The 26,170-nt window shown below is 42.1% G+C and overlaps 1 protein-coding gene across 1 annotated transcript; it reads left to right on the top strand.

Annotated features, from left to right (window-relative positions):
* On the top strand, positions 1–26,170 carry LOC124117159. The gene is made up of 16 exons (XM_046478905.2): positions 1–158; positions 3,643–3,763; positions 5,219–5,331; positions 5,644–5,842; positions 6,048–6,160; positions 7,102–7,318; positions 9,282–9,406; positions 10,850–10,897; positions 12,004–12,109; positions 17,620–17,744; positions 18,826–18,858; positions 20,477–20,582; positions 21,689–21,813; positions 22,308–22,434; positions 24,307–24,431; positions 26,042–26,170. Exons 1-16 carry the CDS (start codon positions 119–121, stop codon positions 26,056–26,058), a joined length of 1,740 nt encoding a protein of 579 aa, XP_046334861.2. The 5' UTR covers positions 1–118; the 3' UTR covers positions 26,059–26,170.

The following is a 26,170-nucleotide window of genomic DNA, read 5'->3' as shown; positions in this document are numbered from 1 at the left end:
AGCAAAAGCCGGATACGTGAATGACCTTTCAGACGGCGAATTGGGGTATAAAGCAAACGAGGTCTTCACACAGCAGCATTGCAAGACCCCGGGACACACAGTGGGAAGCTCCGGAACAATGTTGTCCACCTTTGTCCTTCTCGCAATAACTGCATTGGGTGAGTTTAAGTTTTACATCTTAGCGTCCGATCACATACCTCGCATAGTTCATTGGTAATATAGGTCCGTTAAACTGGCATCATAAAAGACGTGGTGGACTTATTACCTTTCGCTAACATGCAGTATGCCTTACAAACAACCTTCTCCATTTCATCACTTGTAAAGTTCGGAATTAAAGACGATACCATAGTAATGTGTTATTGTGTGTGTGAAGAAAGACAGGGTCGAACAAATCCTACCAACCCCCCCCCCCCCCCCCCCCAATGACATGTTCACTAGTTTTGTACTGTATTCAGTGCGCTTGTATGGTGTCTTGATTTATAACAAATCCCTTTGCAAATATTTTAAAAATGCTCCCCGCACACCGCTTAATTTACTTACATGATCTTTTTGACTGATTTTGGCCTTACCTCAATATTTGGTGTTACAAATATGACACTGTCGACTGTAATTCGATGTGCACATTTCGTAATAAATCGTCCACTCTAATTGTGAATTTGTTCCAATGAAAGAAACACAAACTAGCGTTGTCTGATATTGAATGGTAGAATGTGCAGAGGCTGCAGCGCTCATTGCAAGAGAAATGTTTCCGTAACCTAAGCGCTCATTGGTTAGAACACTGTCTGGACCCAGGGCGTGTCTTGGTTACAAATGTGGCTGCATCGCAAAGCGATGTATGTATGTGATGGAGTACAGAGTGTTCAGAACCCCGTGTATTGATGAAGGTGTCAGTGGTGTCCTTGCAGAGAAGATAAACTGATGGTTTTGTTCACTGTGAATCTGTCTTTCCGGTGAATGGGTGTATGCTTGTTTTTAGACCAACCATCGACACCTTAAGCGAAAACAATATTGCCAATGAATAATTGATAAGAATTGTTATATTAGGTGCAAAACAATGTCACCAAATGACTAAGTTATATAATTGTTTGTGCCTCAGCATCATTAGTACGCTTCAAAAAAGTGTGGATGTGCGTTTTCCAGCTGTACACCGCACCGCACCGCACCGCACCGCACCGCACCGCGCCGCGCCGCGCCACGACACGACACGCCACGACACGCCACGACACCACACCACACCACACCACACCACACACCCATCCGAGGCAGGGGAATAGAGAAGGCCTGCATTTGTTCTTAGAGTTACCAGCCCATCCTGCAATCAAGATATTTGAGTCTAAAACATCAAACCTTCTGGCTACGATTTACTTCTCTCACTCATGAACTCATTCCCAAACACCGCCGAAGGGTTTCTAGTTCAGATGCACTACCATAATAGGAATGGGGGTATTTCTCAATGTGTTCAAGCAATTTCAACTTTGAGTATTAAACAGCAGCTGGTGTAGTAGTCACTAGTCAGTGGCAGTTCAACATATAATTGACCGACCTATACAAGGGCACATCAAGAAGGTTAACAGCAGGAAATGTGTGATTTAATAGAAGTAATTACTTGCCAAACTGATATGACGAAAAGGTCACGTTCGTCGTCCCCATTAACAGAATTATGCTTATTAATACTCAGACGTATCCAGGCCAACAAACCTGATCTTGTCCTTTTTGATAAATCCAATGAAATCATTAATATATCATTGAATTTTCTATCCCTTTTGACTCTAATGTGATTGACAAGATTGAGGAAAACATGGCAAATATGCGGACCTCGCTTTCGAAATGTCACGCTTGCATCCCAATTAAGTACCAAGTTGTCCGACTCCCCATTGTTCTCGGTGCCTTTGGTTTGGTACCTCCCAATCTGTTGACTGACATTGGGAGAGTAACCGGGTTTGCTACCAGGAATACATCCCTTCTGGCAATCTGGCAGTGTTGGGGAGTCTTCACATTCTCCGAAAAGTTCTGGGTGTGTTTGACTTGGCAGCGCTTCCTGGGAGAAGTCTGGGCTGCGTGTGGAGGGGGCAAAGGCCCTGAGCTGATGATGATGATGATGATGCCTAACCAGCCTGACTGTGCCAGGGTCACCCAAACCCTCTTTGCTGCATTTTTATTTTAATTTGTACATAATAATAATAATAAGAAGAAGAAGAAAAAGAAGAACATGAGTTAGACGAGATTCACTCTAAAACAACTCTGCTTGCTCCATGCTGTAGATGTTTCCAAACTTTAAAATGCGCCAAATTCAAAACTCATAGCGCTAGATGTATATCAATTCCCCTGTAAATGGATCAGTGTCAAGCAGACTGTGATTACTCATTGTTGTATAGTTGATGTTTCCAGGTGGCTGTACTGACATCCATTCATTTATTGATACAAATGTACTTGGATCATTCTGATTCATTCACCAAGTATACTCAAACCAAAAGATACTGTGAGTGAGTGAGATTTATTTAACAGCAGTTCAGTTTTATATTTGTTGTATCACGGCGTGTCAGCTTGATGTAGGAGGAAAGGTGTAATGCACGTCCGAGACGCATAACGTTTTTGGTTAATCCAAAGAGCACGAGTATGGTGCAGACAAACATACACACGACGAACCGGGATTCGAACCCAGGACAAAATGCTTCTCAGGAACGCAACTCTACACAGCGAGCTGCGGCGCCTTTGTTGAAACTTTGTTGATATTAGATATAAATAATTTGATGACTGAAAATGTATAATTAAGACAATAGGGACTACATGTAAACTGCCTGACAAAAGAAAGTATCACTCATAGTTGATGGTGGCTAAAAATAAAATAAACAGGAATTGGTTACTTGATCGTGATGTATTTGGTAAGGGTATCATAGTTGAGTTTATTGTGTTTCGACGACTGTTTTCACCCAAGTAAGGTTTAAATAACGTGTGTAATCCTTCGTTCAAGTGTATTCTTTCATTAGCCCGGCAGTCTATATGATGTTACAGTTTCTATAAAACCAACGTCATAACACATTTATCTTTCTAATTTAAGCCTATAATTCCAATATATTGATAACAAGTGCAACACAAACCACGAACACAAACACATCAAACCACAATGCATCAAACGTTACCTCCTGTCCAGTGAAAATTGAGACTAAACTACCAATTTCTCAGAATCCCTTCACCGTGGCTTAGGTTGGTATGGCTTTAAACTGTCCAACTCCCATATCAAAAGATCCCTTGGCAAATAAAAATGTTTGTGAACCCTTTCCATATTCACACTATAAATACACACGGAATTCAAATAAACCGCCTTTTTGTATAATTGAAAGACAATTTACAAGTCAATTGAAGAATCTTCTTTGAAGGTGGACACTATCGAAAAAGGTTTTTGTCGTCTGTGGGACATGTTTTGGAGATCTCATCGCTTTGGAGACTGGATAATAATCACATATAGATCCTATATTTAAAATTATCAATACAAATACATTTAAGATATTATTCTAAAATGGACCAATTAACGTCAAACTTAAATATGAATAAATAAAGTCGGATGTAACTCATTTTATTAAAACAACCATTTCACCTTTCACATCATCAGTGTAAACATTCTAACAATGTATTCCTTTACAGCCAGCGTCAGTCGCGGTCAAGAATGTGTACAGACTGCCCCGACGGAGCTGGCGAGATGTTCTGAAGCGATGAACGCTTATTCCCCGACGGAATTAGCAGGGGGGACGCCTGGCTTCTGCAGGTGCGTGTGACGGAGAGGTTGGGGGTGGGGGATGGGGAACCTTACATGACGGATCCCTGGACAAGATCACTAAGGGTTGAAGCATAAGAAATAAGAAACCTCTTCTGAAAGCGGAAGCCATTTTCCGATTCCGAATATATCATGAACATGTGTTTATGAATCAATATCAAATAGTGATGATACCAGGTGTTCGCTAATAGGTGAGCGAATACTTCCCGACCAGTGGCACCCGTTGAGTCGGTTGTTCACCTGCAAAAAACACGCGAACACCTGGAACAAGTCAAATCATTTTTGTCCCTGATGCGCCGAATTTGGAAACGGCATCCGTATGCCTGTCATGCTTACGTACGATAATAATTGTGAATACCAAACCTATGCATCTACTGTACGCGCTTTTTGGTTTTCACATGGATTTGGATTTGTATGCATTGCTCAGTGTGTTGGAGATAAATCTGCTTTTCTTAGACTGTATAGAAAGGTGACAACTGATATGTATCATCATTACAGAACATACTTCAAGATATAACATATATACAGAGTTTAAGAGCCTCGCCCTTTTTAAAGATAGAACATAGCGTAATATGTTGATAAGACCGAGAACGGGGGTTTGAGGCTGAAAGTTGAAAGGATATGGTGGAGGACTGATTTATGTTTACGTTTATGTCCTCTTTGTAATCTAGGGATAGAAGATGAATATCATTTTATCTTAATATGTAACTCCTATGAGAACATCAGACACCTCTATCTGCCTAAAATGTATTGCCATAATGCGAATATGTATAAATTTAGATCACTTCGAACGATGTAAGGTTACTAAGAAACATATATTAAAACCGTGTCAAAGTTATGACATGAGACAAAGTTTTGCAAACACTAGAGTACTATGACATAAGTTAATTATTAATTCATGTACCATTGTAATATGAATATGTGCACTTTATCTGTATATGGTCCAGTGGACTTCATACGAATTAAAAAGTTCACTGGGGCCTTGAATAAGGTAACCCTGATCAAACATTTTTGTTAGCAAGAGTCGCATCCCGTGTCGCGACTTGCCCCAACAGCCAGAAATGACATCTCGACGTTGGATTATATTGCATAAAGACCACTCGTGGCATCCCTGGTCAAACCAAATCTTCAAAACACAAAGACCGCCCCCATGGTCTAGTGGTAGAGCGTCCGCCCAGAGAGCGGAAGGTCGGGGGCTCGATCACCGGCCGCGGTAAAAGACGTTAAAATATGGTAATTGTTGGTACCCTGCCTGGCGCTCACTATTAAGGAGCCAAAACAAAAGGACTGGTCGCTTCGAAGTCAGTATACTGTGTCTGAGTGCGGTACCCGTATGTATATATACTCGGTTTCTTCGTATTTTTTCAGAACTTTCAGCCAAAGTTAAACTGACTTTATTCTACAGATTATTAGAAACTAACAGTTATGTGATTTGTCTATTTACAGAGATGCCAAGCAGGCAATTAGTTGCATGCAAGGCGTTTTGGGAGGGTGTCCACCATTGCGTGCACACATGGGCCAAAATGTGGAAATATTTGAGAATAGTATCTTCCGAAGGTGTAAGTATATAGAATCAATATTGTCTCCAAAGATTGTAGTCAAAACAGAATTTGAGATGTACTGACATCAGAGAATCCAATCGATCGATTGGTTGAGCCATTTAAGAAATTACTTCAACATATTTCACTTATGTCTGCACATCCATAAAGACAGAAATAATCGTCAGGTTCAGTCAGGGTAATGACTTCATCAAAACAAGCCTTTATCTTTGTGAAAGGAGCAGCCGTGCAAGCACATTTTATTCAGGACTAATACACGATCAATTATACTTTTCAATCTTATCGTATATTTTATCTGCCGATCTTTATAAGGTCCGGATGTGCCAGACGCTCCTGGCACAGACGCTCCTCCTGTTCCAAGTCCTGCCCCAACTCCTGCTCCAACTCCTGCTCCAACTCCTGCTCCTGCTCCAACTCCTGCTGCCCGATGTTCCCCTAGAGATGCTGAGAGGATACAAAGATGCACTAATAGACTGCATAGATTTCTGGGCAAATCGACTGTAAAATGCAGGTAATCCAGAGCAAAACATGATCAATTACGTATCTCTGCATCTATTTTTTTTCGTGATGAACTGATTGAGTTTTCAGTTATCCCGGCACCTGACTGTATTAGACATATTAGTAACATGATGACAGCCGCATTAACTGCCTATAGATTCACTGTCGATACACAACTATAATTGAGATTTATCCTAACGAATGTTTAATGATGACAGAAAAGTGAGACGAACCATGGATTGTCTGACTACAACCATCCAGCGATGCTCCCATCTGATAGACCCTGCAGAGCTCCGACTCGATTTACTACGCGAACACCTTATGCAAGCATGTAAGTGATGTGAATAGTCTAAGAGAAAAGAGAATAGTCTGTGGCCCGAGAGATCGGTCTGTGGGGAAGAGATTGATCTGCGAGTGGTGAACATGGTCAGTGAGTGTTGAGAATGGTCTGCAGGTGTGCGTGCGTGCGTGCGTGCGTGTGTGTGTGTGTGTGTGTGTGTGTGTGTTGAGAGGGGCCTGTAAGTTAATTAATGGTCGATATGTTGGGAAAATGGTCTTTATGTGGAGTGAAACTTCTGTAGGTGGAGAGAATGGTCTGTGGGAGGAGGAAGTGGTCTGTAAGTGGGGAGAATGATCTGCACAAGGAAGAAATAGTCTTTGAATGGGGTGAATGGTATGTAGGTGGAGAGAATGGTCTGTGGGTGGAGGAAGTGGTCTGTAAGTGGGGTGAATGATCTGCACAAGGAAGAAATAGTCTTTGAATGGGGTGAATGGTATGTAGGTGGAGAGAATGGTGTGTGGGTGGAGGAAGTGGTCTGTAAGTGGGGAGAATGATCTGCACAAGGAAGAAATAGTCTTTGAATGGGGTGAATGGTATGTAGGTGGAGACAATGGTCTGTGGATGGAGGAAGTGGTCTGTAAGTGGGGAGAATGATCTGCACAAGGAAGAAATAGTCTTTGAATGGGGTGAATGGTATGTAGGTGGAGACAATGGTCTGTGGATGGAGGAAGTGGTCTGTTAGTGGGGAGAATGATCTGCACAAAGAAGAAATAGTCTTTGAATGGGGTGAATGGTATGTAGAGAGAATGGCCTGCGGGTGGGTGGTGAGAATGATATGTAGGCGCAGAGATGAATGTGGTCTTTTAGTTGAAAAAATGGTCTTTGGTTTGAGAGAATGGTCTGTGAGCGATGATAATAGTCCGAACATTATATAAGTTAAAAACATAAAACACAACATATATTCTAACACGCCACGTCTGCTTGTGCTTCAGGTGTTGAGACAAATGAGTTGCCTGAAGAACCTACAGATCCGCTACAGATAGGAGGGGTTGAAGAAGAAGAAGAAGAAGAAGAGGAAGAAGAAGAAGAAGAAGGGATGGAAGCGTGTCCTGCTGACTTTGTATCAAGACTACAGAGATGCATGCAAGACATGAACCAGGCATTAAACATTGCTGGATCAGGGGCGGCAGATGGAACTGAGACATGCAGGTTAGCGGGAAAGAAAGGTTGAAACGGCAACCGGTATCATTTGATCGAAAACTCTGGAATCTTAAATACTACTACTACTACTACTACTACTACTATTACTACTACTACTACTACTACTACTACTACTACTACTACTACTACTACTATACTAATACTACTAATACTATTACTAATATTAATCATTATAACAAGGCATTCCACAGTTTTCTTAAACGACCCAAGGATGTGGGACATAATCTCAATGTCAGTGTTGATTTTGTTGATGGTCCTGCACTGCACTGGGCGGTACAGAATTGAGAGCGAACCAAGTGAAGTGCCATATCAAATCGGCCGAGACTACGTTTTTCAAGGAGAGGCTCTCTGAACAACCACTGCATCGAGTTTATGTACAGTGTGTTGAGAAGATCAGCAACCCTGCAGTGTCTTTCGCTTGGATGAGGTGGGCTGACCTGAAAAAGTGAAACAGTTTGCTGCTCAGGACCAGTCACTTGAAGGGTGCAGTGTTGGGGGTGGCGGGGGTGGTGGTGGGGGTGGTGGTGGGGTGTGTGTGTGTGTGTGGGGGGGGGGGGGGGGGGGTGTCTTCACATTCTCCGAAAAGTTCTTGGTGAGTTTGATTAGGCAGCGCTTCCTGGGAGATAACCAGCCTGACTGTGCCGGGTACACCCAATCCCTCTTTGTTTCGTTTACTTAAGAAGAAACGACGAACGATATGTACTGAACCGCAAAATAAACGTCACCCCAAGTGATATTGCATGAAAAGTTGTCATTTAAATATCTGGGTAATGTTTGTCAAAGTTTCTGAAATTTAACATTACCTTGTCCGGAAAAATGAAATTTGATGATTAAACAACAAAGCAGATGACAATATAACCGATCGCCCAAACTCATCACGGCAACGGCTATGGTGACCCGATGCAAATGCGTTGAAATGCACATGCGTTCCCCCATTTCTTGCCCTATAAAAATCCATCCAGATCGGATAACATTCATTCGTTATTGAATTGCTACCACATGCCAAGACTGACAAGAAATCAGCGACACCAAGCCCTTGGACGGTTGCAAGCTGGACAAACCGCCCGGCAAGTAGCCAATGCATTTCAAGTCCATGTAAGGACCATATACAGGCTCCACGGTACCAGACCACCAACACTACAGATGACCGACCACGTAGTGGAAGACCAAGGGTCACCACCCGTCTTCAGTGGGCAACACAGCACCAGCATTGGCGCCACCAGCAGTGGAGTCCTCATCTCAGACGAGAGCCGTTACTGTATCTCAACAGCAGATGGCAGAGAGAGAGAGAGAGAGAGAGAGAGAGAGAGAGAGAGAGAGAGAGAGAGAGAGAGAGAGAGAGAGAGAGAGAGAGTCTGGCGAACATTATTCGGATGTTTGTGTTGTTGAGAGAGACTCGTGGGGTGGTCCGAGCATCATGGTTTGGAGTGGAATTTGTCCTGAACAGAGGGTCGGCCCTGTGGTCTTCCAGAACATCGGTCCAGGGAGAGGCAATGGTGTCACAGCAGCTCGGTACATTGATCAAGTCTTGAGACCACACGCCATACCTCATTTGGCACGTCGCCGCACCCACTAGTTTCAGCATGATACTGCCTGTGCCCACACTGCGAGAGCAACAAGAGACTTCCTCCAGCAGAATGGCATCAGAACCATGCAGAACCATGCTGCCCTCAGTCCTGATTAAAATCCCATTGACGCCCGCGGGACGAGATTCAAAGACGGCTGAATGACGTCCGACCAAGGCCGACGACTAGTGTTGTGTTTCCCTTTAAGAACATTCGACACTTTAATTTCAACCTTGATGATCAGTTTTGCCAAGTTTCATCTTTTTAATATGTCTCAAAGTATGTTTACAGTGTTTGGAAAAATCAGGTTTCTCGTAAATCTATCTATCCATGGTGACGTTTCTTTTGCGGTTCAGTATATGTGTCACTGTGATTCCTTGTTTCAGCTCTGTGACAACTTCCTTGGACTGTGTGGCTGACTACATGCAGGTTTGCAGTGACAAACCAGAGATGGTCCAACTGTCTAATATGCTGAATATGAATCACACGAGGACCTACGTGGCTCAGATATGTCAGTACCCTTTTGTTTGGCATTCAACTATTTCTGTACACTTGCTTTTGAACTGAAATTTATGGCATTATTACTACGTGTGTACTTTAGAAGAACACAACTAAAAAGGAATGATCTCTTCCCAGAATAATTTACATCCACACTACACCAGAAAAGCACATTACCGTCCGCCCCTGGAGGAACGCTATCCGTTCGCGTTACACTTTTTAAAGATTACTCTATCAACTGGCCTCGGTAATATTATGAACCTGTAAAAAACAACACAAAACACCACATATTGCAAATACATCTGGTGGGAATGCTGATATAGTTTCCAGTTTATTCAATAAATAAACACGTCCAAAAAGCTAAGAAGGCTAGTATCTATTACCTTCCCTATGCCTTTGCCTTACGTTCAACACGTTCAACGCACCTTCCACCACGCATTCACCACACGTTCGCAACGCGTTCGGCTCGCGTTCCTTCCGAACATGACCTCAAGGGGCCCCAATGCGTGATTCCTTACCCGTTTCTCACCTTTGGGTCACTTGTCCATCACGTGTGAATATACCGTACCTTGTGTAAACGTTGTATATGAAAGCGATAAAATCCTTCCCATAATCTTGAGAAATCCATGACTATCATTCTCATAAATACACATCAGAACGTTTTAAATGTGCGTCCGAAAATTACTTCGGTATGTTAAGGGATAACATTCTTAATAAATACTGATTCTATGTTGACTTGAATTATCATCATCTTTCGGAAAAACGTGATTTCGAATCAGTTAATACCTTGAAGAAGTACATTTATCATCATCATTTACCGTTTGGGTGAGATCAAGGGCTATGAGAGACATAACTACTTTGCACATCATTGTGACGTCATCACTTGCGATTACGTCACTAACAAATGACAACACTTAGCTCTCTTAGCCACTGAAGGCACTGGTTATTTCTGCTTACAAACTGAAAAAGATGGGGAAATGATTTTGGATGATAAACAGAATCTCACCCGAGTGTCTTATATATGAAATGTATCAACACTGGATAAAGGTGTGAAACTCCTCGACAAGCCTCGGAGTTTATGCTTCGTGTTCATATATTTCAGGGGGCACGGGTGGCCCAGTTGTCTAAGGCGCCGCGATTCGCTGTGCAGAGTTGCGTCCCTTGGGCACGCCAGAAACCTATGATTGTGGGTTCGGTTCCCGGTTCGACCCAATTATGTTTCTAGGTTTGTCAGCACCATACCCGTGCTCGTGGGTTTCACTGAAGACCTGCATCACCTCGGGCTTTCCTCCCACATTAAGCTGACACGCCGCGATATAACTGTAATACTGTTAAAAGCGGCGTTAAAACCCAACTCACTCACTCACTCATATATTCCATATAAAAAACACACGTGGAACTTATCCGATTAGGTAATTGAAGTATTTATGTAACTAACACAGATAATGTTGTATAGGTCCTGGAGCAGGCCCCACTGCTGGTCCTGGTGAGGGCCCCGTGGAAGGTGAGTACCATGTCATAACACCACCATGTCTTCATTCCTGCTGAGTATATTATCATAACATTATTGTTTTAGACATCATACTATTTCTGTTCCGTCGTAATGCCATGTTGGCGATGGTGCAGCTTTGTTTGAAAGATTTCTTTCTCTATGTGAAGCCCATCTCAAGACTATTGCTTTAATCAGCGTTTTGGATATATCTTTTATTAACGATATGTTTTAAATCTGCTATTTGTAAACTGCACAACATGATCTTTGTGCTTACTCCATTCTAATATATTAGATGTATAATATAAAATATATAACACATGTGGTTGTGACGATACTCGGCACGCACACGTTGTACCACGCATAACTGCTGGGATAGGAATAAAGTAGGAACCTTCTATTGATAATCAAACGTTGCCGGCCATGCAGCCATTACTGACAGAATGGTGTCTCCTTTTTGAAATGACTATAAAACTTCAACGCCAGTGGATAACTAGTCTCGTTTATCTGACAAAATAGATTTCATTGAGCGTAAAAGGTGAAAATTATATGAATGGATCACTGAAATCAGGGATGACAATAGGCATTCGCGAATAACACAATAGCCAGCCAGTATTAGTGCCTCTCAGTACCCTCGACATGGAAGCATATTGTTTGATGTTTTGTATTACCGAGTGTGCACCTCGCACATGTTGGATGACACATTAAAATATATGGTTTCAGGAAATAAAGTTGCACTCTAAATTAGGTCCATTATCATCACGTTTATTTAGATTTCTGGATGATAATGAATATTGTTACGGGAAATGTTTAACATTTAATGCATTCCACTAATGCTAGGCATTAAAATCTCAGTAACAACCGCATATCCGAAAACACATGATATTTACCTCCACAAGTCCTACTTTACTCCCGGTCAACCAGCGACAGTTAGTCTCGCGGATACTTCTAAAAAATCCACAATCTTCCCCACACACCATTCCCCCTCCATCCACCCGCTCCCTCTACCTCGTATACACAAACAGGCATTCGCACGCACGCACGCACACACGCACACACGCACACACGCACACACACCACGGTCCTCAAATATATTCAGCATTACGCATTTTCTTCCTCAGGGAACAGTGACTGTCCAGCAGATCATTTAACAAGAATGCAGACCTGCGTGGCCGCTTTGGAGAATCTGAACCCGCAGGAGTTGGAGATGAACGATGAAAATTGCGGGCAAGTAAATTATAGACGCCATTCACAATATGTTACAGTTAGCGGAAAGCAAGTAAACAAATTAAAGGTGTCATAACATGTAACGAACATGTTACCATGTTACGAACCATCCAAGATGGCAATAGTTGTCATACAAGGTAACAATAGGATGGTTTCTAGATGGTTTCTACCGCACCCTTGTATTTTTATTGCTTTTGTGTATTATATGTAAACTTTCCTCGGGTTGTTAGCTGCCGTTGAGGCAGTAACTAATTAACAACTTATTGTAAAAATAAAACATCTTTTTAAAGTGCTAACACTGCACCCTATCATGATGGTCTTATTCGTGGTATCGGATTAAAGTCGGTAAAACAACACACTTAATAGGCTTGCGGGTGAAAGTCCACCAGAACGGCGGTTTTCTACTCCGACGTCCGCGCATTGTAATCCTCGCGTATATAAGTTTCCCCCAAGAGATTTCCCCCAAACTGGTAAACAGTTTGTATGGCAGTTTGTATGGCAGTGTTGGTGCCTCGACGAAGTTCAAAGACTGGCGTGGCTGTCTTGCTGTGCAAACAAAGCTGGTTACGTAACAGGTAGTTTGACTCGATGTCTACAAATGTATTTATACTGGCGTCGTGGCAACTTATACTTGTCCAGGTTTTTTATTGCTTACCTCAATCCTTAATGCTTGCCCTTGGTTGTTATTGTCTGGTATTAATACATTCTAAAACTATCATTTGGTTTATCTTAGTCCATGCGCTTTAATTCAATAAGTCTGTCTATTTATATATTTTTCGACCTCCCGGGTATATGCCACGTTAATATTTTGACAATTACGAGTCGGTTCCTCTATGGGTGAGGCGTTACTCCAGCGTAGGCAGCGTTGTCGTTAGTGAAACACCGGGATAATGTACTATACACGTTTGGAAGAGATGCACTTTTCATTCTACAAAAGGGGACATTCTGGGTAGGATAAAACAAGTTAACAATGGGTGCATATACTGGGCAAGTTTAATTTGTTCCTGTCAGGTTTTTAGTCAACTTCTGTAGCCTGGACGGCTGTTGTTTATTATCTGGACATGCCCACCAACTGTGTTCAGGAATCTTGCTGTTGTCTGGTCTTCTGCTGGATGGTTGTGTGGGATCAGGTTTCTAACTCGCCAACTGTTGTACATTTACCAGAACATCCTATATCTACACATCTCAAATGGATAAATGTCAGTCACTATTATTTGGCCTGTGTCTAGAACCATTTAGACTAACCTGTCTTCGTCCTGTTTGGGACGCAACATACCATGTACATTTGTTGTTGTCGCTTTAAGTGTTAAAGAAGTCGCCTCCTGTCTTAACAATGTCTGCTGACCTGACCTGGGACTCATGTGTGTGAGTAGGGTACACATATCTATTGTGAGTTTAAGTATTGATAAAATTTCTGCCTTTGTATTAATAAGGGTTCCATTTTCGTATTGATATGATTTAATGTTTGATTTTTAGAAATTGATAGACCTTCTTTGGCTGCTCTGTTTAAATACGACCAAGAAACTCTCAGAAATAGAGCTGGTTGGATCACGTGACTTTAGGAGATCTTAGACAGATAGCGGATCTAACTGCAATTCTTGTTTTAAGCGAACAGGCTGGACATGGGCTAGACATTCCAGTGACAAGTGAGCAATGGATTCAGGTTGATTGCAAGATGTGGGTACCTTGGTATGGTGCTTTTGTGACCGAGCCTGAGGCGTGAGATGGCTACAATAACTTTCTCATCATTTGAGCATGAGCATGGCTTTTTGTGGATTTGGTGTTGAAGTTTGTATAGCCATCTGCAGATCTTACTTGTGTCCAATTGGCCTTGCCATTTGGGGCTATGGGGGCTTTGGGTTTTTATCTCTAATTTGATAAAGGGTACTGCTGTTGATCTCATGTTGTGCACTAAGCGAGTCTGAGAGGTTGACTGGCTTTGCTTCTGGTAGTTCCAGTATGAGTTTGAGTGCATGATGAATTGCCTCCAATTTAGCAGTGAAGACAGAATGACTGTCAGTCAGGGGAACGGAATGTGATTGATAGGATTGTTAGATCCATCAGTGTATATACGGGCTCAGATTCCCCAGGTTGTTTGAATTCTAGTGATAGCTCCTGTTCGTAGTTGGGTGGGGTTTAATTTTGTCCTGACTTCTGATGTTAAAGCACTGTCAACTTTGGGAGTTGTTATAGTCCAGTAAAGGTGTAACCCTTTGTAGTGGCTTTCTGGCTGTTCAATGCCATCACAATTGTCACTTCAGATGAGTTCACGTACTGTGGTGTCACGTTTTTTCATTTAAAAGGGTGAACCCTATTTATTACCCCATTGATCAACTCCACCCAGGGCTGACTGGAGTGTTGGTCGGATGTGTTAAATATTTGGGTAGGAGACTTGACATGATCAAATAAATCATTGATGATGATGTGAGCAACATGCCGTTGTCCAGTTGTCCAGCATATGATCAGATTGATTGTTCCCTTTTTTAACAATGATACTGCACTGTCCTGCAGGAAGCTGTCTATAAAGATTTCCATGTTTCTTTCTACTCCATTTCTACTCGAAAGCTTTGCACAAGTCCAGAAATACTGCGGCTAGGTATTGTCTATTTAATTGGGCTATTTATTTAATTTTCCAGTCTTAGTATGTCCCTTCCCGAAGCCTCTTTGATAAGGTTTGATGTGGTTGCCAGTTTCAAGGTGATGCATGAGCCTTAGCTTTGCGTCATGTTTCAAGCGAGTAAGACAGCTCTAAAAGTGTTTAGTGGGGCGGAACAACTGTTGCATATTTCCATAATTTTGTGACTTCTCCTTTGGACCTTTTGGTTTTATCTGGTATGTTTTTCAATATCTCGTAACTGGTTGTGTCAAGACCAGGTGCAATGCCTTTTCTATGCATCATCAATCTGTCACAGTAAATGGTATATTGGAGACCAGATGCTTGCTTTGCGGATGTTATTATATCATAGGCAAAAGCATTTTTCCCCTGAAGGAATTCTTTGCAATTATTGTGGCTACTGATCGATAAGAATTTGGCTAACTTGGGATTTTTTGTAGATTTAAACTTACCCCTGATCGTGTGTATTTTGCTCCAGACTGTTTCAGGATTTGTTTTTATTTAGAAATTTGCAGACTGATTTATCCCTTTTTGACCCATTAACGACTTTCTTTCTCAGTCTCCCAACTATTGCTATTTCGTTGTTCCACCATGGTGTCGAAGGTTTGATGTTTTTGTGGGCTTTTTAGGAACTGATGTTTCAGCTGATGCAATAATTGCTGAGGTGAAATTTGACAAAAAATATCAGAATTACCCGAGGCAATTTCTGAGGACTTGAATGATGTACATTCCTCCCTGAATATGGGCTAAGCAGCCTTTGTATAGTCTCAGGATTGGGTTGTTCCCCCTAATTGTGGTGTGACAGCTATGTAGGTGAGTATAGGAAGATGGTCGCTTCCCCAAGTGACATCATTGATCTTGTTATTGGCAATGTGGGGCGAGGTTCTAATTGGCATTTGTGAGGTCAATTGAACTCCATGTTTTCCGGACATGGTCAAAACATGTGGGACTGCCGTTGTTTATAGTTGTGCTATTGTCGTCTTCAACCCATTTCTCTACGTATTTCGACTCGTGAAGATTCCGGGGTAGAATAGGTATTCAGCAACCCATGCTTGCCGTAAAAGGTGACTGCTTGTCGTGAAAGGCGACTAACGGGATCGGGTGGTCAGGCTCGCTGACTTGGTTGATGCATGTCATCGATCCAAATTGCGTGGATCGATGCTCATGACATCAATCACTGGATTGTCTGGTCCAGACTCGATTATTTACAGACCGCCGTCATATAGCTTGAATATTGCTGAGTGCGGCGTTAAACAACAAACCAACCAACAAAAAGTCTACGTATTTGCATGAGTCCTACCTGTCTTCCCACAAAAGAGTGTGGGCATTAAAGTCACCATTTTGAGCTAATATTGTTAGTCCTTCCGTAGATATTTTTGGGTAACCGTCAGTTATACGTAAGCGATACGTAATTTCTTGTCATTTGGCAGTTTTAGGGATATTCCTTTGGGGTCAAGGTTTCCTCAATTTGTTTCGATAGTTGTGGACGTGCAGCTGTCGTAGACAAGGGCGATAAGTCTTCCTTCCTTGTTACCTGGTATAAGTCTTTTTCTGTCTTTTCTATATTGGGTGTACCCAGGTAATGGGAACTTGGAATTTTCGCTGAGATTACTGTCCTGTAATAGAATGACATGTGGCCTTTTCACCTGTTTTTTTAAGGGCATTAAGGCCGTTCCACTGTAACAACGGCTTATTGAATCTTAGGCCTGGGGCATACCCCTTTTTGGGAACTGATTTCAGAAGCCAGATTGAGGAAGCAGGTGGCTTTGGCTTTGACACTCCTGCTTGTAATTTGGATCAATGCCATGGAACTGAACTCCACAACTTTGTTCATGATCTGAGCCTTTTGTTTACCATGGTTATTTACTCCTATTACATTTTTGTGCTTCAGGCCTTTAGCCAAGACCAATCTTAGTCTTTTCTGTTCGATTTTATCTTATAAAAGCAAGATAGTTTATATTATTCGGCTATTTCCAAGATTAAATGTTAATAAGGTTGTTCTCCAATATAATGAAGCTTGAACCTGTTATCTATCAAGTGAGGGATGGGATTAATTGACTGGAGACGAAATGAAATGTAGTCGAAAGAAGGCTGCACCAAATATAAAAATAGGCAACAGGCAAGATAACAAAATGCAACAAACAAGATAATATTAGGAGACAGACATGATACAAACAGGTGACAGATCAGATAACAATAAAAGGCGACAGACAAGATAATAATAGGCAAAATATAAGATAACAATAGGCACAAGACAAGATAAAAACAGACAACAGACAAAATAACAATAGGCAACAAAGAAGATAGCAATTAGGACAAAATTCAAAGACGCCATAGGGGAAACTCAGATTCTGCGCAGGCTCCATTACCGCGAGCTAATCTAAACTCAAATGATCAGGGGAGCACATCGATGTCGTTGATTCTATAACACTTAATTCTATTAGTTACTGGTATGTCATTTCCAGATGCAATGTCTTCCTGATTGCATAAAATACACAGTCGACGTATCTTGTTGAATGAACGTTTGGTTACTGAGAGAAGACCGTGTATGTACACTATGCAATTCATCTGCTGTAGGAGATACACCACCTCTTGAGGTGTGAAGCGACTTCTCTGTATCCCCAAAAAGTGTTATGTCTGTCTAAGTTTATGTAAATTAAGTAAAACATTATCATGATAACATATATTCACTTTTGAAATTCGAACCAGATTCATTGTACTTTAAAGTACGTTAAAGTGTATAATCACTTAAGTATGTTGCTATGTTGATCTTCATTGAATATATATAGTATGTTGCATAATAATGTATAGTCTTGTACCACCCATGGTGTTTTTTTGGGAAAATATACTAAACTGAACTGTTAACTTACACAAATATTTTTCATTTCTTTAATAGTTCTTTACACGCTGCCATAGACTGTTTGGACGGAATTATTACGGCGTGTAGTCAAAACCCTGACGTCCAAGGTTTCAGCAATATCATAAATTTGGATGGAGTCCGGAGCATGATAAACGACATGTGTGAGTACTCCTTGTCTGGGGTCACAGGTAGCCCAGTAGTGTATGGCGCAGTTAACTGATGTGCCCAGTTTCACCTGTAGTTGTATAGCACTGACAGTTTTATCACCAGCGAACCTCCACACACGGTTATATCACAACATTTCTTACTGTTGTTTGTTTGTTGTTTAACGCCACATTCGGCAATATTCCAGCTATGACGGTGGTCTGTAAATCATCGAATCTGGAACATGCAATCAGTGATTGACATTGTGAACATCGATTTATGCAATTTGGATTGCCGTGCATCAACCAAGTCAGCGAGCCTGACCACCTGATCCCATTAGTCGCCTCTTTCGACATGCACGGGTCGCTGAAGAACAATTCTAAACTCAATTCTTTTGAGAGATAGTACATGCATGTATGGATCTAAAAATTAACTCTTTCGAAATTGTATCACTACTTATTAATTAAATATAGATTCATCCCATTCAAATCTGTTCAATATTCTGTCTTACTACATATACATATAATTATGCTTAGCAGTCATTTACCAAACAAAACCCGAATATCATGTTCACACATCGATCATCGACGTCATCGGACCATTTGCACAGTAGTCAGAATTTGCATGAAGATATTTATTTATTTATTTATTTATTTATTTATTTATTTATTTATTTATTTATTTATTTATTTATTTATTTATTTATTTATTTATTTATTTTATTTTATTTCATTTTTTTATTTTTTTATTTATTTATTTTTTATTTTTTTTATTTTTTTTGGGGGGGGGTCGACCATTTAATATCGTGTGGTGGATGTGTGGGCTGGGGTGTGTGTTGGAGTTTTGTTCTTGGGGGTCTGGCAATTTTGTAAGAGAGACGATATCTCTTCAGTCACTGCTTCAAAACATACAATCGTTTTGCAGGAGCCGAACATTTCATTTTATTTTTTTTAATCTGACTTATATTTTCCAGTATTTTCTGGAAGAATTTTTCTTCTAAAAAAGTCTCAATCCCATCAAAATCATATGGTCGATCCCAAAGGAAAAGGTCCTCTGACGCATCATGCACCTGTACCCATGTTTATTATTTGTTAACAGGTACGACGGGTTCGGTGCAGCCTGGCCCAGGAGGTGGGTATAATAGTTCATAAGTGATGTGTGTCTGGACCTGATGGTGGGTTTTATAGTTCATAAGTGATAACAGTCTGCACCAGGAGGTTGGTATAGTTAAGAAATAAAACAGTGATTGTACGGTAAACAACCGTGTATGAGATATCAACATTATTTACACCCTCTTTAAGGATGCCTGTAAAACGTACACGCTTTAAAAATATTTACCCGTATTTATTTAATGATGACTCCCTGAGTGAGTGAGTGAGTGAGTATGGTTTGACGCCGCTTTTAGCAATATTCCAGCAATATCACGGCGGGGGATACCAGAAAGGGGCTTCACACATTGTACCAATGTCGGGAATCGAACCCGGGCGTGACGATCGAACGTTTTAACCACTAGGCTACCCGACCGCCCGATGACTCCCTGAATACAATCCCACCTCGGCAATGTCGGACAAGCTGGTCAGGGGGACTAAGTTTGATATTTCACGGATATTCTCACGATGTCCAAGGCAAGAATACCCTAATACAGATTGTCATATCTCTCCCGCTTTCGGATGCGATCGTTCGGCAATGGCATTTGTCTGTGTTGCCCTGCTACATCTATGGTTAATGAGTGATGTGTGTCTGCACCAATATTTGAGTGTTACAGTTTGTTTACGATGGGCGGCAAATTTACGTGCTGGGTAAAACAGTTCGTATATGATGGGCGGCAGGCTCGCGAGGTGGGTATAACTCACCATTCATCTCTGGAACGTAGTGACTATGCCACTTATACATATTCAGCGTTGTAAATCGTCAGGTCGATATATCTTTTCCTGTGTTTACCAATAGAGCCATTGCAAGAGCAAATAAATTCTAAAATTCTCCAGATCATAAAGTTTGAGTGAGTGAGTGAGTGGGTTGGGTTTTACGCCGCTTTTAACAGTATTACAGTTATATCACGGCGTGTCAGCTTAATGTGGGAGGAAAGCCCGAGGTGATGCAGGTCTGAGACGTTTACCACTTCGGTGAAACCCACGAGCACGGGTATGGTGCTGATAAACCTAGAAACATAATTGGGTCGAACCGGGATTCGAACCCACAATCATAGGTTTCTGGCGTGCCCAAGGGACGCAACTCTGCACAGCGAATCGCGGCGCCTAAGACGACTGGGCCACCCGTGCCCCCTCATAAAGTTTGATGCAGGTTCATTACTATTACTATATAATTACATTTTGCCGAGGGTACAATTGAATTATTTTTGTATGTATGACCGTTGATATCAAATATAATCGATGCATTTGATGCAATAGGACTATTTTAAAAAGAATGCTTTCTTTCATTATGTGGCCAAACGCGTCCTCCCATTCTTGCTCCGATTTTGTCATGTGTATTGTGAATTTTTGTGCACATTCGGTCTGGTGTGGGAGGCACAGGTGGTCCATATGCAGAGTTGCGTCTCTTAACCTACCAAAGATTCGCTGATAGTGAGTTCGAATCCAAGATTATCCCCGACCATGATCCTTAGGATGTCAGCGCCATTCCTGGTCTCACGTGTTTCACAAAAATGGCAAACGGCATTTTGGGCCTTCCTCTAATTTAGACTGACGGGCATTGATTATACACTGCGTAACTGTGCTTTTCTTGATTTCAGTTGACGCCAATTGCCCGTCGGATCACACCGTGGGTCTCACCAACTGTGTGAAGCCCATGCAAGATTTGAAGGAAAACCCACATCCTGACATGGAAGAGGCTTGTAGGTGAGTGAAATGAGAAGGCTTTTGGGAAACATTGGGATGGGGAGGCTTTGGGGTAACGTTGAAACCAGGAGGCCTTGCAACAACTCTGGAAGGGGTAGGTCTTGGGTGACGTTGGGGTGAGGAGGCTTTTGGGGAACGTTTGTATGCGGAGGCTTTGAGGTACAGCTTGGACGAAGATGCGTTGGGGTAACGTTGGGATGAGGAGGCTTTGGGGTAACGTTGGGATGAGAAGGCTTTGGGGTAACGTTCGGAGCGTTGGGAGCGGGAGGCCTGGCGACAACGCTGGAAGAGAGAGCAACAATGTTGGGAGTTGGGGCCTGGCGACAACGCTGGGAGGGAGAGGCCGGGCGACAACGCTGGGAGGGAGAGGCCGGGCGACAACGCTGGGAGGGAGAGGCCGGGCAACAACGAGGGGAGGGAGAGGCCGGGTGACAACGCTTGAAGGAAGACGCCGTGCGCTGGAGGCGTTTCGAAAATCCTGGGAAGAGGAGGACGAAGATGCGTTGGGGTAACGTTGGGATGAGGAGGCTTTGGGGTAACGTTGGGATGAGAAGGCTTTGGGGTAACGTTCGGAGCGTTGGGAGCGGGAGGCCTGGCGACAACGCTGGAAGAGAGAGCAACAATGTTGGGAGTTGGGGCCTGGCGACAACGCTGGGAGGGAGAGGCCGGGCGACAACGCTGGGAGGGAGAGGCCGGGCGACAACGCTGGGAGGGAGAGGCCGGGCAACAACGAGGGGAGGGAGAGGCCGGGTGACAACGCTTGAAGGAAGACGCCGTGCGCTGGAGGCGTTTCGAAAATCCTGGGAAGAGGAGGCCTTTGGATAACGTTGGGAAGGAGATTCTGGCGGAAATTGGGAAGTGAAGTCTTGATAAAAGATAAATAATCCATAAAACCTGAAATACCTGCAACGGGTTCCCTCCAATAATAAGGCCTCCCACGAAACAGTAAAGACATGTGGCAAAAATAGGGCAAGCATGGGCACCATCCACAGTCCCTTTCTTTAAAGCACACAAGTGATGTCACGTTGGAAACTAATGTTGGCATGGTGGTACTTTTGTTTAACTTCGACAAACCGGTCAAGAGATGTGTTGGTGTCTGTTTCTAGGGTGGCTAAAACTGGCCTGGACTGTTTGGATCCCATCCTGACCGCATGTTCCAACCAGCCAGATGTGAGGGCAATCAACAGTATACTCAACCTAGACAGTCTACGGGGCATGCTCAGTGAGCGTTGTAAGTAAAAGCAGTCGTCGTAAATCATAATAACCTCGATGAGTATGTAAAGAGGACGGTAAAGATGTAAGCAAGATGCTGAAGGGGATAGCACCGAAAATAACAACGTTATTCCATCGAATTCCGCCCAAGACAAAAAAGATTTCCTCATTTTACTTCCTTTCTACGAAAACCACTTTTGTGCCACTTTGGTAGCAGTAATTTAATGTTTTAAATCGAAATTTCGCGTTATTTCAATTATTGGTATATTTTCTCGAAATTCCGAGTTCTTTCTCGTTACTTCGAGTTTTTTTCTCGGTAACGAGAAAGTAAATGAGAAAATATAATTGAAGTAACGAGAAAAACCTCGAAATTTCGAGAAAATAAACAAATAATTGAAATAACGAGAAATTTCTATTTAAAATAGTATTTATGCTACCAAAGTGGCACCATTAGGCTTTCTTACTTTTCCACAACAGCCATTTTCACTCAAGTACTTTGCTTCATCTATTAAGGTGCCGCCTTAACTAGCAGCTCGGGCGACTCCTGCCACGTGGCCAACCCGACAGAAGAGCTTCTAAATTGCAACAATCAACTGCAGACTTTTGCAACGTCGAGTGGCTCACTTGCAGACAGATGCGGGTCAGTAAACTGTTAATCGTAAACAGCTGCAGCTGTCTTCAACAGGCATGTTTACGCATTTTGATATGTGAAGGCGTGCATGATGATGATGATGATGATGATGATGGAGGATGATGATGATGTTAGTAGTACGTAACCTTAAGCTTTTGGTGAATACAACATCAATACATCAAAATTATCAGCAGAGATTCCTCTGTCTCAAAATGCAGTGTTCTACTGAAGAGAGTTGTTCATAAGGTATTAAACGGGATTTGAAAAGATAAGCTTTCACAGCACTATTGTCAACAAAACTGACTTTTAAGGGTACTTGTGTTCAGCGTTTTCATTGGATAATATTGGTGTTATCTACAGGAAATCCAACTATTTTCAACTTTATGGAAACACTTTATTAAACATGAGTATTTCTTTTCACATTTATCAAGTAAAACTTATCTTATTTCTTCTAAGTTTAATCAGTGCAATTTTTCCAGATGTGTGAACGAAAAGAACAATTTCCGACACAAGATGACTTTTCCAAAACACGACCTAATGAGTAGTGTTATCATACCGGATCAGCATTAAAATTGTTCATATTTTGAAAATGTGATTCAATAGTCAATATACACAGGCAGTAACGTTCATGAATGAAAGTCGTTAAATACTAAACAGTGGTTTAAGATTGTGTACCAATCATGATGATAAGGGTTTTTTAGTTTTATTTCAAATGACATAGAAATTATATTTTGTAATTTGAGGTCTCTGTGAGTGTCTGGCTTCTTTCTTTGATTTCAATAGTTTCTCGAAGTTTCTTTTCTTGCCTGTGATTGGTGTTGGTACGGAAAACCTTGTTGCCAAGATCGTGGTCATGGATTACGTTTTTGCTTAAGCCAATATTCACTCGCCCTTTTTTCTGTGAGTTTCTGAAAACACCGTCTGTGATAACCAGAAGTTAGTCGCGCACACTGATGACATTTTGAAGCTATGTGTTTCTCCTGGTCGCCCAGGGCTGCTCAGACACTCAAAGATTCTGATAGCGTATTATTGCTTATGTCAGTAAATGGCAAAACTGGTTCATGCACACCATTAATAATGTGACATGCACATTCTCCATTCGTGACCAACTCGTGTTATTCCGGGACAAGCCGAATAGCGACGCGTGCCCCTCTCATGGCCATTTTTGCGACCGGGTTCCGTCTTAGCGCAAACGGGCATACCTAAAAAAATTGTCAACGCGTTACGTAATGGTTCACATATATTTCCCCATATATTATATATATTTCAGATGCAATTTAAAGAACATCTGGACATGCGGATTTATACAGTATGATTGAACACATTTAACTGTGTCTTGGGTATATTTTTAGATGCAAGACATACGTAAAATCAAAAATTATTTCTGAGGGATTCTTTGACGAAGAACTTGAAATCATACGCGCATTCTGATTGGTTTGTCGTATTTTCGCACATAACATTCATCGATAGGGGGACGAGTCTTCTTGCAGGTTACGGAAAGGGGCGAGTGGTGACGAATGGCCCCTTCTCTAGTGGGCGTCACCATCTTTGTTAGACGGGCTGAAGCAAGGCTCAATGCTCATTGGCTGATATGACATGGTAGCAAACGTAACAGTGTACACAATCTGGTAGATTAAAATGAAGATTGAAAGTTACCAAACCTGCATTTTCACAAGAACAATGGTGTTTTAAAAATGGAAAGAAATGCCATTCACCTTCACGCCTGAAGCACAATGATAGAATTTTATAGGTCGGCCCACAGTCTTTTGTGTTTAGCGTCTGTTTGAACAGTCTTTCACATGTGTCGCTCTTTGTCGTACCAGCTTTGAATAACTGATCGGCGTCGACCAGAATGTGCAATCGTAGTGTTTTCTGTTTCAGGGTGCTGTTTGAGAGCCTGGATTGTTTCGACAGACTGATTGCCAACTGCCCCAGTGATCCCGCCGTCGTCGCTTTCACCGACATGTTAGATATGGGCGAAGTACGGGACAGCCTGTCCGGTACCTGTAAGTAACATGTGTGCTCACTGATATCGTAATTAAAAGATGGCAAGGCGAAATGTGCTTAAATGTCTAATAACGGGGTTCGAGGGGTCGCAATGGCCTATAGGTAGGCATTCTAACTGTAAAAGAGTACTTTGATGTTCTTTGAGGAAGTTATTAAGTGAGTGAGTGAGTGATGGTGTCTACTTGATTTGGGAGGGAAGCTCGAAGTGATTCAGGTCTTAGACGTTTACCCTTTGGTGAAAACCACAAGCACGGGAGTGATGCTGACAAACTTAAACATAATCGGGGCGATCCTAGGTTTCTGGGACGCACAAGCACGGATTTGGTACTGACGAACCATGTATGGAGTATGAGGTCCGTGGAACCTGGCCATGGAGATTTTGTTGAAGAGTCGACGTACAGGATAAAAGACATCCGATGTTTTTTTGTAAATCTCATAAAACAAGGAAAGGGAGCTTTTTATCTTATTTATAAACCGAAAGAAAAATCTGAAACAACATTTATCAAAAGTGTCGTTTCAAACATGAACGTTAGCTATCGGACGCAAAATATATCCTGCTGTCGCTAGCATAGAGGCTCAGGCTACAGATGCAAGGGTTGCAATTTCGAGCGACTGAAATCCAAAATCAACGGGAGTTTGTGTGTGAAGTCAGGGGGATGTTATATATATAATCCCTGGTATTGCAGAGGTTAGGTGTTTGATGAGATATTGAGACAATGACAGACAATAGGATCACGTCACGGGGGATGTTATATATATAATCCCTGGTATTGCAGAGGTTAGGTGTTTGATGAGATATTGAGACAATGACAGACAATAGGATCACGTCACGGGGGATGTTATATATATAATCCCTGGTATTGCAGAGGTTAGGTGTTTGATGAGATATTGAGACAATGACAGACAATAAGATCACGTCACAGGTGATTTATAGCAACGGATAAGAAGTTTACGTTTAAGTATGAAATGTAATTTAAAGCTACTAACCGACACCGAGAGGTGTGCAATGCACGAACACGAGTGTTCATCTAACTTCAGACCGCCTCCGTGGTCTTGTGGTAGAGCGTGTGTCCTGAGACCGGAAGGTCGTGGGTTCTATCTCCGGCCGCGTCATACCAAAAGACGTAACAAATTTGTACTTGTTGTTACCCTGCCTGCCTTTCGTCATTAAAGGGTAAAACAAGGACTGGTCGGCTGGAAGTCAGTATACTGTGTCTGAGCGGGTATCCATACTAAACTGTGGCATGTTATCTCATCCTGCTTGCACTATAAAATCGGCATTAGTCCGGGCGAGTACACACACAAAGAAACAAACACACTCACACGTGTTTGCACGTCGCAATATAAATGCAATAATCTTAAACGTGACGGTAGACCCCATTTCACCTCACCTCATCTAACTTCAACCACAAGGTCAAGGTTAGTAACTGTGTTACATCAGCAGAGAAGAATAAACTTTCACGTTTTATCTGTTTGAACACCTGTGCACGTGCAAATGAACATCTGTGCACCTGTGCACGTGCAGCTTCTATTGTAAGGCAGGTGATTCACGGATATGTGACAAACAACTGAGCTAGTGTATGAACGTCGATATCTGTCTTTCCCACAGGCCCCGGAAGAAAGTGAGAGAAGACGTTACTGGTAGGAGGTTCAAGAAGAGGTCCAAGAAGAGGTTCAAGCAAATGTCCAAGGAACCTTCACTGTCGACCTCATCCATTGTTACTCACACTGCATATAT

The sequence above is a fragment of the Haliotis rufescens genome, unplaced genomic scaffold (assembly GCF_023055435.1).
Source record: "Haliotis rufescens isolate VD_foot unplaced genomic scaffold, xgHalRufe1.0.p SCAF_13, whole genome shotgun sequence".
NCBI classification, from domain to species: domain Eukaryota; kingdom Metazoa; phylum Mollusca; class Gastropoda; order Lepetellida; family Haliotidae; genus Haliotis; species Haliotis rufescens.
Note: the sequence above shows the minus strand (reverse complement) of the source record. Positions and strands in the feature narration are given on the sequence as shown.

Excerpts from the sequence above, each read along its gene's own strand:
- LOC124117159 (XM_046478905.2), top strand. The coding sequence starts at position 119 with ATGTTGTCCACCTTTGTCCTTCTCGCAATAACTGCATTGG. Across the intron at positions 3,764-5,218 it reads GGGACGCCTGGCTTCTGCAG|AGATGCCAAGCAGGCAATTA; the intron begins GTGCGTGTGACG and ends GTCTATTTACAG. Across the intron at positions 5,332-5,643 it reads GAATAGTATCTTCCGAAGGT|GTCCGGATGTGCCAGACGCT; the intron begins GTAAGTATATAG and ends GATCTTTATAAG.